This window comes from Ranitomeya variabilis, chromosome 3 (assembly GCF_051348905.1).
Source record: "Ranitomeya variabilis isolate aRanVar5 chromosome 3, aRanVar5.hap1, whole genome shotgun sequence".
Lineage (NCBI taxonomy): Eukaryota > Metazoa > Chordata > Amphibia > Anura > Dendrobatidae > Ranitomeya > Ranitomeya variabilis.
Window position 1 is genome coordinate 606629125 of NC_135234.1, and position 13059 is coordinate 606642183.

The 13059-nt window shown below is 42.4% G+C and overlaps 1 protein-coding gene across 1 annotated transcript in view; it reads left to right on the plus strand.

Moving 5' to 3' along the window:
* CNMD (chondromodulin) overlaps positions 1-12811 on the plus strand; it is a 146335-nt gene extending 133524 nt beyond the window's left edge. Inside the window, exon 7 of the mRNA XM_077297305.1 lies at positions 12067-12811. Coding sequence (XP_077153420.1) covers positions 12067-12282 — 216 coding nt within the window. The 3' untranslated portion in view covers positions 12283-12811. The remainder of the gene's footprint in view (positions 1-12066) is intronic.
* Positions 12812-13059: the final 248 nt, after the last annotated feature.

Consider the following 13059-nt stretch of genomic DNA (forward strand, 5'->3'; position numbering starts at 1 on the left):
TTTCCATAAACTTCAATGTTAAAAATAGCAGATTCAGCTGAGAACAGTTTTCTAAAAACGGACAACTGTCTGCCAATGAATTGCTGCTGGATCCGTTCTAACAGATGATTACTGGACCTGAACATAGCTTAAGGCTCCATGTACACATGCTTTCCCTTCCTGTTGTATGCAGATTTACTAAAGACAGTCTTCCAATCTTTATCTCAGATGACTGGCAGTAACAAGGTCAGGTTAGTGTCTATCCATTTCTACTGTATTGCACACAGTGCTATGCACTGGAACCTGTCATTAGTTGTTTTTCCCATATTGGCCCCAACATTAAACAATTGGCATATCATAAGACTAATCTGCATACAAGGTTGGGGCTATCACAGGTCATGTGGTCCAAAACTGCTCTTTGTAGCTGTTTACATTGCAGCGTAACGCAGTCGATATGATAGCATTGTGACCTCAAAGGTTCCCCTAATAGGCAAGTTTCAAAAAATCCGAACGAGTTGAGTTTTTTGTGACTTGCCTATTGCAGTTGCAGTACCCTGTGGCTCTCAATGCAATGTCATGCTCTTAGGTTACAATGCGGTGTAGCAGCAGCAATGAGCGATATTTGGCTGTGCAACCTGCGTCACAACCAAAGTAGCTGTGAAGCCGCAACCTTATAGTGTACATCAAATACATACATAGTGACCAATAAATACTACTATGGATGAACACTAAGTTAACACCCCTTTGTGGCTAATATAAACCGATATAACCACATCATTATCAATATAACCACCATACAGTGACTAAATGTGGATTCACACCGTCTCCTACACCTGAACTGGACAACTGGAGGAAGTGAGAACAGCCGCAGCTCTCACGTCTTCTGGATATTAATTATGTCGGTAGAAGAGTGAAGCCAGTATTGATTGGCTACAGAGATCACGAGATATAACAATGTCACGCGATCCCCGGGAAAGCTAGCATCGAAGGTCAATATAAATGTTATTTTACAATGGGGAAAAATAGGGATTGAGAAGGGGTTGTCCGAGTAGTAGACTTAAATAGTATCAAATAGGCTCCAAAACAGTATCATGACTACCCCTAAAATAGTGTCATATACACGAGTCCCCAAAAATAGCACCATAAACACAGTACTACAGCAATATATCCATACATTCAATGCCACCTAATAGCTCCTCATAGTAAACAGTCTTATACAGTTTGTGCCATCCAAACTGCACCACAAAAGAATCATAAAGGAACACACAATAAATAGCATCTTTGAGACAATGCCCCTCAAGTGTCCAAAAATAATTAGCACCATACAGATGTAGTGCCATGAAGATATTTTGATATAACACTCCACACATAACTTTAGTACCACCCTAGATATGCTCCATCACCAAATAATAGGCTATATGCTATCCTCATTCCCCAAGGTGTACGGCACTGCATCCTATCTATGGCCTGGAGGTGGCTAGCCTGATGATATTATGTTGTGCCAGATAGGATCCAGCAATGTCGTTAGTGGGGGCCACAGCGCAATCAAAGAAACCAGAGATCAAATGTGGCAGAATTCTGCCCTGAAAATCTGAGACAGTTCTTGATATACAGTACAGACCAAAAGTTTGGACACACCTTCTCATTTAAAGATTTTTCTGTACTTTCATGACTATGAAAATTATACATTCACACTGAAGGCATCAAAACTATGAATTAACACATGTGGAATTATATACTTAACAAAAAAGTGTGAAACAACTGAAATTATGTCTTATATTCTAGGTTCTTCAAAGTAGCCACCTTTTGCTTTGATGACTGCTTTGCACACTCTTGGCATTCTCTTGATGAGCTTCAAGAGGTAGTCACCGGGAACGGTTTTCACTTCACAGGTATGCCCTGTCAGGTTTAATAAGTGGGATTTCTTGCCTTATAAATGGGGTTGGGACCATCAGTTGTGTTGTGCAGAAGTCTGGTGGATACACAGCTGATAGTCCTACTGAATAGACTGTTAGAATTTGTATTATGGCAAGAAAAACGAGTGGCCATCATTACTTTAAGAAATGAAGGTCAGTCAGTCTGAAAAATTAGGAAAACTTTGAAAGTGTCCCCAAGTGCAAAAACCATCAAGCGCTACAAAGAAACTGGCTCACATGAGGACCGCCCCAGAAAAGGAAGACCAAGAGTCACCTCTGCTTCTGAGGAAAAATTTATCCGAGTCACCAGCCTCAGAAATCGCAGGTTAACAGCAGCTCAGATTAGAGACCAGGTCAATGCCACACAGAGTTCTAGCAGCAGACACATCCCTACAAAAACTGTTAAGAGGAGACTTTGTGCAGCAGGCCTTCATGGTAAAATAGCTGCTAGGAAACCACTGCTAAGAACAGACAACAAGCAGAAGAGACTTGTTTGGGCTAAAGAACACAAGGAATGGACATTAGACCAGTGGAAATCTGTGCTTTGGTCTGATGAGTCCAAATTTGAGATCTTTAGTTCCAACCATGTCTTTGTGCAACGCAGAAAAGGTGAACGGATGGACTCTACATGCCTGGTTCCCACCGTGAAGCATGGAGGAGGAGGTTTGATGGTCTGGTGGTGCTTTGCTGGTGACACTGTTGGGTATTTATTCAAAATTGAAGGCATACTGAACCAGTATGGCTACCACAGCATCTTGCAGCGGCATGCTATTCCATCCGGTTTGCATTTAGTTGGACAATCATTTATTTTTCAACAGGACAATGACCCCAAACACACCTCCAGGCTGTGTAAGGGCTATTTGACCAAGAAGGAGAGTGATGGGGTGCTACGCCAGATGACCTGGCCTCCAGTCACCAGACCTGAACCCAATCGAGATGGTTTGGGGTGAGCTGGACCGCAGAGTGAAGGCAAAAGGGCCAACAAGTGCTAAGCATCTCTGGGAACTCCTTCAATTCCCCATTCCCGGTGACTACCTCTTGATGCTCATCGAGAGAATGCCAAGAGTGTGCAAAGCAGTCAACAAAGCAAAAGGTGGCTACTTTGAAGAACCTAGAATATAAGACATAATTTCAGTTGTTTCACACTTTTTTGTTATAATTCCACATGTGTTAATTCATAGTTTTGATGCCTTCAGTGTGAATGTACAATTTTCATAGTCATGAAAATACAGAAAAATCTTTAAATGAGGTGTGTCCAAACGTTTTGTCTGTACTGTATAATATATAATAATATTGTCTTTTCTTGATATAAAGTATTTGAAGTTTTCAATCTATCGTCCAAATAAGGCACACAAAAAAAATAATTAAAAAATGAGCGTATTATTATGTAATGAAAATGGTAAGGGCTTTCCTGACCAATTATCCCCTATACTGTAACAATCCCCTAATAAAAAGAATTTTGAAGAAAAAAAAAAGAAAGAAAATGGTAAGGGCTATCACCACAAACGTTTTCTTTAAAATCTCTGCCTAAAAATATAGTATAAATATATATATTTTTAATAATTGTGATTTATAGAAATTTATAGAAATAGAAAAATTAATTTGATAGTGGAATCCAACCTATGCATCTCTGCCCTCAGAACTTGAGCCTTGTGTTGAAGATCTTTTTTCGGCTTTGGCCTCCTATTTTGCACTACTATAGGTAGTACTGACCGTCCAGTTCCTCCCATTGACCAGCTCTGCGTTAATGTATATATTAACTGTGTGTGCTGGTCAAGACTCAAGAACCCTAAATAAGAATCATAAAGGAGCATTTTACTAAAAAGCCTGATAACTAACCTGAAAACCTTTGAGAAGGAACAGGCTGAGAACTTGAGTTCACCCTGAGGTCTACTAGTAGACCTGGTATATGACCACCACTGCTATGAAGAGTTGAACACCTCACTGTGATCACACATTTTTGGAGATATTCTACTTTTAAAAAACTTACCAACTTGGATGAACCTTTACAAATATGAACTAGAAGCATAGCCTTTATTAGTATTTACTAGACACGTAGGACACATTGTTGCATTGCTTCCCAGGCCTCTAGAACAGCTTCTGAACTGCCTGGATATTTGCGTTAATCCATCGTATCATAAGAGATAAATTTGCTCTTGGGGACAAAGGGAGAGAGAAGATCTGTGGAACGTGCAGAATTTGGTTTGTCAGTTGTATGAAGAATTATTTTTAAGGCTAGCTTATACAAAGTAATGCTTTGCTCAGATGTTGTGAGCATCAGATAATGTGAAAATTGCGCCATCCACTTATGTGATAACATACATCAGTGTAGGACAGTCCCTATTGTCTCTGAAGCTATTTCGGTGTTCCTTGCTGTTTCCTTGTTTTTCAGGTGCTACCCGTCACTTATTTTTGTGCACTGCTGTGTAATGCTTTACATCACATTTCAGTCAAGCTGAGAGCTTAGTTAGATGATTTCACCAAAGTACCTCATGTTATTCCCAGCAATGCAGACACAATAACTAAACCAATCATCGAACATAGACTCGCACACCAAAATCACTTTTTTGTTCATAAAACAATATACCGTAATTTGCATTTGCAATATACTCCCTATGATTAAAATACTCTGTTTACATACAGGAAGAATTAGCTGAAAATTGCACTACCCGCTGTATCATGTGTTAAAAGGATAGAAAAACACTAGTAGCACTGAAGTAGAAGAAACAACAACATATTCATATGGTGATATAGAGCAACGAAATGAGATGTGCACCTGTTCACCAGCTGGTTATCCAAAGCTGGCTGCTCCATGCACCTTGTTGGTATATATTTATTTATTTTTCAGAATATATACAGTGCCTTGCGAAAGTATTCGGCTCCCTGGAACTTTTCAACCTTTTCCCACATATCATGCTTCAAACATAAAGATACCAATTGTAAATTTTTGGTGAAGAATCAACAACAATTGGAACACAATTGTGAAGATGAACGAAATTTATTGGTTATTTTACATTTTTGTGGAAATTCAAAAACTGAAAACTGGGGTGTGCAATATTATTCAGCCCCTTTACTTTCAGTGCAGCAAACTCACTCTAGAAGTTAATTGTGGATCTCTGAATGATCCAATGTTGTCCTAAATGCCTAATGATGATAAATACAATCCACCTATGTGAAATCAAGTCTCCGTATAAATGAACCTGCTCTGTGATAGTCTCAGGGTTCTGTTTGAAGCACAGAGAGCATCATGAAGACCAAGGAACACAACAGGCAGGTCCGTGATACTGTTGTGGAGAAGTTTAAAGCCGGATTTGGATACAAAATGATTTCTAAAACTTTAAACATCCCAAGGAGCACTGCACAAGCGATTATATTGAAATGGAAGGAGTATCATACCACTGCAAATCTACCAAACCCGGCCGTCCCTCTAAACTTTCATCTCAAGCAAGAAGATGACTCATCAGAGATGCAGCCAAGAGGCCCATGATCACTCTGGATGAACTGCAGAGATCTACAGCTGAGGTGGGACAGTCTATCCATAGGACAACAATCAGTTGTATACTGCACAAATCTGGCCTTTATGGAAGAGTGGCAAGAAGAAAGCCATTTCTCAAAGATATCCATAAAAAGTGTCGTTTAAAGTTTGCAACAAGCCACCTGGGAGACACACCAAACATGTGGAAGAAGGTGCTCTGGTCAGATGAAACCAAAATCGAACTCTTTGGCAACAATGCCAAATGATATGTTTGGCGTAAAGGCAACACAGCTCATCACCCTGAACACACCATCCCCACTGTCAAACATGGTGGTGGCAGCATCATGGTTTGGGCCTGCTTTTCTTCAGCATGGACAGGGAAGATGGATGGAGCCAAATACAGGACCATTCTTGAAGAAAACCTGTTGGAGTCTGCAAAAGACCTGAGACTGGGATGGAGATTTGTCTTCCAACAAGACGACGATTCCAAACAAAGCAAAATCTACAATGGAATGGTTCACAAATAAACGTATCCAGGTGTTAGAATGGTCAAGTCAAAGTCCAGACCTCAATCCAACCGAGAATCTGTGGAAAGAGCTGAAAACTGCTGTTCACAAACGATCTCCATCAAACCTCACTGAGCTCGAGCTGTTTGGCAAGGAAGAATGGGCAAGAATTTCAGTCTCTCGATGTACAAAACTGATAGAGACATACCCCAAGCGACTTGCAGCTGTAATTGCAGCAAAAGGTGGTGCAACAAAGTATTAAGCTAAAGGGGCCGAATAATATTGCACGCCCCAGTTTTCAGTTTTTGAATTTCCACAAAAATGTAAAATAACTAATACATTTCGTTCAACTTCACAATTGTGTTCCACTTGTTGTTGATTCTGCACCAAAAATTTACATTTGGTATCTTTATGTTTGAAGCATGATATGTGGGAAAAGGTTGAAAAGTTACTTTCGCAAGGCACTGTATGTTTATGTGTGTATATATACTGTATATACACAAAGTGGGGGAAATAAGTATTTGCTCCCTTGCTGATTTTGCAAGTTTGCCCACTGACATGAACAGTATATAATTTTAAGGGCAGGTTATTTTAACATTGAGAGATATATATATATATATAGATATTCTAAGAGGCATCGTGATTACTCGCTAATCCCGCCCCCTGCACAGTAGCTCCGCCTCCCACACACAATTCCGCCCCCCACATTACCACACAATTCCGCCCCCCACATTACCACACAATTCCGCCCCCACCACATAATCCCGCCCCCCACCACATCACCACACACAAACCCGCCCCCCACCACATCACCACACACAATCCCGCCCCCCACATTACCATACACAATCCCGCCCCCCACCACATCACCACACACAAACCCGCCCCCACCACATCACCACACAATCCCACCCCCCACATTACCACACACAATCCCACCCCCCCACACACAATCCCGCCCCCCACGTTACCACAGAATCCCGCCCCCCACATTACCACACAATCCCGCCCCCCACATTACCACACACAATCCCGCCCCCATTACCACACACAATCCCGCCCCCCCACATCACCATATAATCCCCCCCACATTACTACACGAGGCTCCATCCCCACACATTACCACACGAGGCTCTGTCCCCACACATTACCACACGAGGCTCCATCCCCACACATTACCACACGAGGCTCCGTCCCCACACATTACCACACGAGGCTCCGTCCTCACACATTACCACACGAGGCTCCGTCCTCACACATTACCACACGAGGCTCCGTCCCCACACATTACCACACGAGGCTCCATCCCCACACAATACCACACGAGGCTCCATCCCCACACATTACCACACGAGGCTCCGTCCTTCCACATTACCACAAGGCTGCGTCCCCACACATTACCACACGAGGCTCTGTCCCCACACATTACCACACGAATCCAGTTTGCTTTTGATTTTACACTGTGAATAAAATGTATTAGTATTATTCTGATTTTTAATTATTATTATTGTTATTAACTTCATTTTAAGTTAATTTACCACCTACGTAAGCGCTATTAAATGTTGTCATTATTTACTTTAGTTTAATCACTAGCAGCGTTAATTAGATAGCAATGAGCATGCCGAGCGTTAGCTGGCTGGAAACAGCTAGTCAGAAATAAAATCCAGAAAGTCACATTGTATAAATTTGCATTTTGCAGTGAGAAATAAGTATTTGATCCCTCTGGTAAACAAGACTTAATACTTGGTGGCAAAACCCTTGTTGGCAAGCACAGCAGTCAGACGTTTTTGTAGTTGATAAGGTTTGTGCACATGTCAGGAGGAATTTTGGTCCACTCCTGTTTGCAGATCATCTCTAAATCATTAAGATTTTGAGGCTGTCGCTTGGCAACTCGGAGCTTCAACTCCCTCCATAAGTTTTCTATGGGATTAAGGTCTGGAGACTGGCTAGGACACTCCATGACCTTAAAGCGAACCTGTCACCCCCAAAATCGATGGTGAGGTAAGCTCACCGGCATCAGGGGCTTATCTACAGCATTCTGTAATGCTGTAGATAAGCTGCCGCTGTTACCTGAAAGAGGAGAAAAAGACGTTAGATTATACTCACCCAGGGGCGGTCCCGCTCCGATGGGCGTCTCAGGTCCGGTACAGCGCCTCCCATCTTCATTCCATGACGTCCTCTTCTGGTCTCCGCACTGCGGCTTCGGCGCAGGCGTACTTTGTCTGCCCTGTTGAGGGCAGAGCAAAGTACTGCAGTGCGCAGGCGCCAGTAAGGTCAGAGGCCGGGCGCCTGCGCACTACAGTACTTTGCTCTGCCCTCAACAGGGCAAAGTACGCCTGCGCCGAAGCCGCGGAGACCAGAAGAGGACGTCATGGAATGAAGATAGGAGGCGCCGGAGCGGACCTGAGACACCCATTTGACCGGACCGCAGCGGGACCGCCCCTGGGTGAGTATATTATAACCTCTTTTTCTCCTCTTTCAGGTAACATCGGGCGCTTATCTACAGCATTACAGAATGCTGTAGATAAGTCCCTGATGACGGTGAGCTTACCTCACCATCGATTTTGGGGGTGACAGGTTCCCTTTAATGTGCTTCTTTTTGAGCCACTCCTTTGTTGCCTTGGCTGTATGTTTTGGGTCATTGTCTTGCTGGAAGACTCAGCTACAACCCATTTTTGATATTCTCTCTCTCAATGTTAAAGGGAATCTGTCACCCCATTTTTCGCCTATAAGCTAAGGCCACCGCCATCAGGGGCTTATCTACAGCATTCTGTAATGCTGTAGATAAGCCCCCGATGTATCCTAAAAGATAAGAAAAACAAGTTAGATTATACTCACCCAGGGGCGGTCCCGATGCTGTCCGATGGGCGTCGCAGTCTGGTGCCTCCCATTTTCATATGATGTCGTATGAAGATGGGAGGTGCCAGAAAGGCCGAGCCTGCGCACTGCAGTACTTTGTTCTGCCCTCAACATGGCAGATAAAGTACGCCTGCGCAGGAGCCGCGACAGGAAGCAAAGAAGAGGATGACATCATATGAAGATGGGAAGCACCGGACCGCGATGCCCATTGGACCGGATCGCCCCTGGGTGAGTATAATCTAACTTGTTTTTCTTATCTTTCAGGTTACATTGGGGCTTATCTACAGCATTACAGAATGCTGTAGATAGGCCCCTGATGGCGGTGGCCTTAGCTTATAGGCGAAAAATGGGGTGACAGATTCCCTTTAAAATTAACCTACCTTTAAAATTATAGACTGTTCATGTCTGTCAGTGGACAAACTTACAAAATCACCAAGGGATCAAATACTTATTTCCCCCACTGGGGGGGAAACACACACAAGGCGCATGTAGTAGCCATTAATATATATTAGTGGGTTTTGCAATGTTATAGATAATGCACACAGCACAATATTGTACACAGAATTAACAGAGAAATGAATGGGACCTATATGACTTTGAGGCCATGTTCACAGTTTCCGTATTTGGAGAGTTTTTTACCTCAATATTTGTAAGACAAACCCAGGAGTTCGTGAGAATTACAGAAGTGGTGACGTGTTTCCTTTTCCTCTGACTGTTCCACTCCTGGTTTTGACTTACAAATACTGAAGTCAAATACGGACCTAAAACACATCAGCAATTCAGAGAAAAAAAAATCTTTGAAAAGTTGGTTGTGGATTATGCATAACAAATGACTAGTTCAAGGCTGGCCTCAGATGGATTCTCACTCCCCTAGACTGACGGGGTCCCACACACAGCTACCTGTCAATCGGGGGGGAAACGGGAGGCAGACTTGGCCTACTCATCGGAGACACATGACCCCTTGCTGGCTTTTCAAAGTAAGTCCACTCGGAAACGGCGCTTCCTTTCAGAGTCAAACACACATGACTACAAGGCAGCCAACGTCTGATTCATGCTGCCTGTGGTCTGGACAGCATGACTCTCCTGTAAGGTTTGCTTTAAACTTGAAAATTTGCTGCATTTCTTTTAGGAGTGGTGATCACACAAGCTTACTATCACTCAGTTAAAGGGAAATTTGCCCCTTCCGCTTCTCCCTCCCAGGTTTGTGAAGTTCTTATTAGTCATTTAAGAAATAAAAGTTCTTCTGACTAATTACAAGATAAGAGCAGCTCTCTTTGAAGCTTTCATAGGTGCATCACAATCAGATAGCCATGATCACCAAGACACCAGGGACTCTTTGGTCTTACTCCAGCGCACTCTCCATCAAGACTGGCACGCAAAACAACCGTCTTCATGGATCTGGGCTAAAGTATTTGGAATCACAATACAAAGTGGACAAAGCAATTTAACACCTCAATTGGGCAAAATCACTGCCCATATATCAGGGGTGTTCAAGGCTCCAATGAACTGAATGCTGTGCATAACATAATTCCTAATATTCTTCTTGCTCATAAGCTTAATAAAAAGAACTCATGAAAAGTTGCAGCATATTAAGGGTATTAACGTGTATTTGTGTACCTAGATTATTACATAGAATTCTGCTTACATAAATACCGAACAAGTTGCCTTCTTTTACACTTACCGTGTTTTTTGCGGCCCGTTATTGAGGGCCATATTGTCGCAATTTTCACAGTCTGCCATAATAAAGGACCGCAAAAAACTTGCAGATCGCCATTTTTCGGGTTTCCAATACTATGGAAAAAGAATTTGAAAAAAACCCAAAAAACGGCATTCCGCAGAACCGGAAGTAACAGTGCACTGCAAAACAAACTTCTGTTGTTTTTGCGGCCCCATTGATTTTCAATGGGGGCCGTGAAAAAAATCAAGCAGGCTCAGTATTTTTTTACGGCACTCACGGTCATACGGCGCTCCGTGGAATTATTGCGCCCCATTTTTGCGACCCCATAGAAATCTATTGGGGCTGCAAAAACAGGACGCAAATCCACGTGAAGTCTAAAAGAAGCCTAAAAGGGAGAAAAGGGGAGGTAAATAATTACCATAAACAACCAAAGAGTCCTTTGTAAGTAAATAAAAGAACAACAACTTTATATAGCAAGCGACCAAAATATGTAACTAACATCAGAAAAAGTTTCATAATACCTGTGAGTGAGCTGCAGGCAGAGGCACACCGGGTCCGTGCGTCCACCCCAACGCGTGTTTCGGACCCTTATCCTTCATCGGGGGCTACATATTTTGGTCGCTTGCTACTAGGCACTACGTGATGAGTACATACCACACATCCCTAATAAGACCTATATGCACTGACACAGAGCAGGCTTCCCCACATATAATTATACTTTTCTACAAGCAATCAATACACAGATGATTGATATAATGTCTATATTGTGGGATCTCTGTGGCACTCCCGTTTCCGTGCGCCCCTTTTTGTATTTGTGAATGCAGTTCCATCTGTAATTACCCACTGGTTCCCCATATCTGTAACCTATATATTTTCTACATAAAGTTGTTATTCTTTTATTTACTTACAACGGACTCTTTGGTTGTTTATGGTAATTTTTTAACCTCCCCTTTTCTTGTTCATAAACTTGTACGTGTTAAGGGAATCTGTCACCAGGTTTTTGCTACCCTGTTTGAGAGCAGCATGATGTGGGGCAGAGACCTTTATTTCAACAATACATCACCTATTGGGCTGCTTGCTGCAGTTTTGATAAAATCACTTATCTGCTGCACATCTACCAGTTCTCTGAATACTGCGCTCTGTATAACCCTGTCCACACCACTGATTGGCAGCTTTCTGTGTACACTGTGCATAGGCAGCAAGCTGACAATCATGGGGCTGATAGAAGCTCATATATAATGTAGGACTACCTGGCAGCAGGTTTACTGGACAATCTCCTGCTGATAAAACTGTTTTTATCAAAACAACAGCAAGCAGCCCAGTAAACAACACATCACTGGAATCAGGGTCTCAGTCTCTACAGTAAACTGCTCTCAGATTAGGAGGCAAAAACCTGGTAACAGACTTCCTTTAGGGTACTTGGAATCATATTGGGTAAGACTATTTGTGTTATTGTCTATGAAAAAAAAAATTGTACTATCGGCAGCAAAAAAAAGATATTGTGACATTAAATCTTCGCTGACATTTACCATATAACCATTAATGCAGATTATATCAGCAATATTTTCGTCTAGTATATGTAATCACTTGGTGTGATACGGATATAATTGCAGTAAACATTATTACTGACCAATGTTTTTTTCTTTATACCAGCTGGAAGGAGAGGGTGGCATGACTTTTGACCCAATGCTGGACCACCAAGGCATTTGCTGCATCGAATGCAGAAGAAGCTATACCCATTGTCAGCGGATCTGTGAGCCTTTTGGTGGCTACTACCCATTTCCATACAACTACCAGGGGTGCCGCTCCGCATGCAGAGTGGTCATGCCCTGCAGCTGGTGGGTCGCACGCATCCTCGGAGTCGTGTAACATGGATGGTTTGGAATGGAAGAGACATCAGAAATTGTTTATGTGAAAGGAACAAATGTCTAAAAACTGATTGACGCTCTGTTGTAAATAAAGACCTAAGTTAATACCGGCCGTCCACAGTCATTGAGTGGAAGTGTAGGTCTCATAGATACTAAATGTATGGTCTGTGCAATAGCTTCCTGGAGACAAACATGTTATAGATTCCGAGTTAGTGTTTTAATGTAGAGTTGTCCTGCTATGACACATATTTGCTGACGTGATTTAGAACCGTTCCCTTTTAAAGGTTAACTAGACTCGTTGCAGTGTTCCACGTTTTTGTAGCTTGATGTAAATAAATCTCAAGTGAAGCTGAGCCCTGTTGTTATTGAAGCGGACACATTTCCAACAGCAGCAGCCCATTGACGTCGGCTCTGCTGCTTTTATAATGACATTGGTATAGTGTTCTTAGTATAACTATTCACAGTGAGACTCCCAGAGATGTCAATATTCACATTTTTTATATGAAATTGGAATAAAAATAATTCTATGTCTATGGGCGAATTTTGGTGTAAGACTTCTATCGTGTGGATAAGCTCTTGTCCCAGTCTAGATGGATGCTGGTCATCGGCTACCATAGGACCCACTTTATTTATTTTACTCACTTATATAGCGCCATTAATTCCACAGCACTTTACAGACATTATCATCGTTGTCCCCAGTCAGATCGCAATGCTCAGACTGCCATTGGCTCTCCTGACCCGAGCGGGACAGCTGTCTCAAAATACATGCTGACATGCC